At 33.7% G+C, this 3,559-nt stretch overlaps 1 protein-coding gene across 1 annotated transcript; it reads left to right on the forward strand.

Annotated features, from left to right (window-relative positions):
* The first annotated feature begins 449 nt into the window (after positions 1-449).
* LOC108975213 (adenylosuccinate lyase) lies at positions 450-2,108 on the forward strand. Its single transcript, XM_018943560.1, has 2 exons — positions 450-737; positions 788-2,108. The coding sequence occupies exons 1-2, from the start codon at positions 594-596 to the stop codon at positions 2,093-2,095; spliced, it is 1,452 nt and encodes a 483-aa protein (XP_018799105.1). The 5' UTR covers positions 450-593; the 3' UTR covers positions 2,096-2,108.
* The last annotated feature ends 1,451 nt before the right edge of the window (positions 2,109-3,559 follow it).

A 3,559-nucleotide genomic window follows, 5' to 3' on the forward strand; every position in this document is an offset into this window, starting at 1 on the left:
GAACTGTCAAAGTGAGTACGTTGTTGAAATTCTGTGGAGAAAGTTGTCAATAGTTTGTATATGAGTGGTATAGGCCTATCGGCGAAACGAGCACCCAAAAATAATATCGATAACACACTATTTGCATACCTCAGTGGTAGTGTAGGAATTGAGAAATACCAAAAACTATTTATAAAATGCCTATTCTAATATTTGTCAGCAGTGCCAAACGTTATAAAAAATCTGAGTTTTGACAGATCTCTCTCGAATCAAAAAGTTTTATCATTTTATCTATGTCACAAATAGCGAAATAACAAAAAAGTAAGGAAACTGAGAGGTAGTACGAAAATATCGAATGCCAATAACTTCATATCAAGTAACTGTTATGGGCTAACAAATGCTTTTCCAGCAGACACCTAACTAGCTAGTGATAGTTAGCAATTAAGAAACAAACTTGTGATGTGATACGACAAAGTAAAAAGTGATGTGGCAACCACATTGAAACCAGATGTTACATTCTGAACTGGTTGTATTACTTTCTATATCATTTCACTTTGTTACTTGTGTTCGAGGAAGTCTCGATTTTATAATTAAAGCATACATTTTGTACAACCATGAATACAATTGGAATTTATGAGGGATATAAATCTCCACTAAGTACGCGTTATGCCAGTAAAGAAATGCAATTTTTGTTTAGCGACCAGCACAAATTTGCAACTTGGAGACAATTATGGGTTTGGTTAGCAAAGGCAGAACAGGTATATAACCAAAAAATATAATGACAAATTTTTATAGGCTTATTTTATAGTCGCTGGGCTTGGATATAAATGATGAGCAAATAGCTGAAATGCAAGCACAAGTGAAAGATATAGATTTTGAAGCTGCAGCCGCTGAAGAGCGCCTTACAAGGCACGATGTCATGGCACATGTACATATTTTTGCAAACCAATGCCCTAGAGCTGCACCTATAATTCATTTAGGAGCTACATCGTGTTATGTTGGAGACAATACGGATCTTTTAATTATGCGTGACGCAATCGATTTACTTCTACCACGAATTGCGTTAATAGTATGCCATTTAAAAGATTTTGCTTTGAAATTCAAATCACAACCGACATTGGGATTCACACATTTGCAACCTGCTCAACTTACTACAGTGGGCAAGCGAGCTTGTCTGTGGATCCAAGATTTACTTATGGATGAAAGAGCACTACGTCGCTGTCGAGAGGACTTGCGTTGTCGGGGTGTTAAGGGTACAACAGGAACTCAAGCGTCTTTTCTACAACTTTTTAATGGTGACGATGAAAAGGTTAGACAACTAGATTTGCTGGTATCCAAATTATCTGGGTTCGATAAATCCTATTCTGTTACTGGCCAAACTTATTCAAGGAAAGTTGATGTCGAAGTTATTGGTGCTATATCTAGTTTAGGCACGAGTATTCACAAAATATGTTCAGATTTACGTTTATTAGCTTCACGAAAAGAGGTAGAGGAACCATTCGAAAGTACGCAGATTGGATCATCAGCAATGCCATACAAACGAAATCCCATGAGATCAGAGCGCTGTTGTGCATTAGCAAGGCATTTAATTACATTATTTTCAAATGCTGCCAACACTCACGCTACACAGTGGCTAGAACGAACACTTGATGATTCGGCTAATCGTCGTTTAACATTATCGGAAGCATTTTTAGCGGCAGATGCAGCATTGTTAACATTTTTGAATATCTCACAAGGACTTGTGGTTTATCCAAAAGTTATTGAACGGCATATTGCACAAGAATTACCTTTTATGTCTACAGAAAACATAATTATGGCCATGGTTAAAGCGGGGGGTGATCGCCAAATATGCCACGAAAAGATACGAATTCTATCACAAGAAGCAGGGGCGCAAGTTAAACAACATGGAAAGGACAATGATTTAATTGATCGTATTCGCAAGGACCCTTATTTCGAACCGATTCTTCACAAAATTGATGAAATACTTGATGCTCAAACTTTTACGGGACGTGCTAGTGCACAAGTGGACGATTTTGTAAATGAAGAAGTAGATCCTATTTTGAAAATTTATAAAGAATCATTAAAAACAATAGAAAGTGTTCAATTAAATATTTAATTAAGTTATAAAATTTAATTTTATAAAGATACGCTAAACAGAAATAAAACATATTAACTACATACATACATATGTATGCCAATCAGTGCACTACATTGAATGATGGAAAAATCATATTTCTATCTCCGAAAGGTGATAGCGGGGTGGAACAAAGTGGTCTTATCTCTTACGCACAATCGTTAAGCCAGACGGACATGTGAATTATGTGTGGACATATATGTACATATTTATGTAAGTGTACAGTATTGATGCAAATTAAATTTTGAATATGATTGTTAAAGTAAAAAATGATAAGTTTATGTACGCATGAAGTAATTTAATACTATATATTGGGTAGTCGAAAAGTCTTTACGTATTTCTAATCAAACTTCAATTTAGTTTTTTTTTATATTTGGGTCATTCCATCATGGTTTTGTACCCGTGGTTCTCCGATTTTGACCAAACCTTAGAATATCATAATATAGACCACAAGAATAATATCTGTTAACTTTTTAGTGGTCAAAATTGCTCCACTGGTTTTCCAAGGTCATTTTCAAGAATTGAAACTTTTCAAATAATGTGTATGAAAAGTTAATATTCCATTCCAAAACATTGTTTATCGCCTAGAATGTTCCGTAAGTTTTGAAAATATAATAAAAAATTTTTTCGCACACACACATGCTTTTTTCCTCCCTGACAAGTATAGCTTTAGGAATTAATAGCCTGCGCCGTATAGCGTCAACTTTGAATTTTTTTTTGCTGTTCATGAAATCAGAGTCTCATATTTTTGAACACTGATTCTTATGTAAAATTTAACCAGGAATCGAATGGAGAAGTAAATTTTGAAAAAAAAAATAAAATTGGTGGAAAAGCACAAAAAAAACGTGATTTTTGGAGAAACATTTTTTTTTTTTGATTTGGAAAATTGTTTTGTTTTTGAAAATATTTTTATCAGAAAGCTGATATTTTTTTACATAAGATTGGATAACTTCAAAATTTTTTTCACTCAATTTTCAGGTAGTTAAAAAATAATAGAAATAGTAATTTTTTTGTTTAATCGGGATTTGAATTGCGCGCCAAAAAACAGTGGAGCAGGTTTGACCACTAAAAAGTTAACAGATATTCTTCTTTTGGTCTATATTATGATATTCTAAAGTTTTGTCAAAATCGGAGAACCACGGGTACAAAACCATGTCTATAAATAAATTTGTTCCAACACCATCTCCGTAAACTTCACAAATTTCATTGGTGACTTGCGTGGCATTCTTCCCTTTTTAATATAAAAATTTTAAAATATAGCGGATTTCTTCGTTATTTTCAATAATTGTTGAGCAGCTGTAACTTTTTTTCAACTTCCCCGAACAATTCCGAACGTAAGTTCGAAATTCATGGAGTGGATTCACTGAATTCACTCGGATCGCTAAAATTTTATCGAAATTTTTATACAAGTTTTTGCTAGCGGAGAAATAAATTTAAAAACAATCT

Source organism: Bactrocera latifrons, unplaced genomic scaffold (genome assembly GCF_001853355.1).
Source record: "Bactrocera latifrons isolate USDA-ARS-PBARC rearing strain unplaced genomic scaffold, ASM185335v1 scaffold_629, whole genome shotgun sequence".
Taxonomy (NCBI): domain Eukaryota; kingdom Metazoa; phylum Arthropoda; class Insecta; order Diptera; family Tephritidae; genus Bactrocera; species Bactrocera latifrons.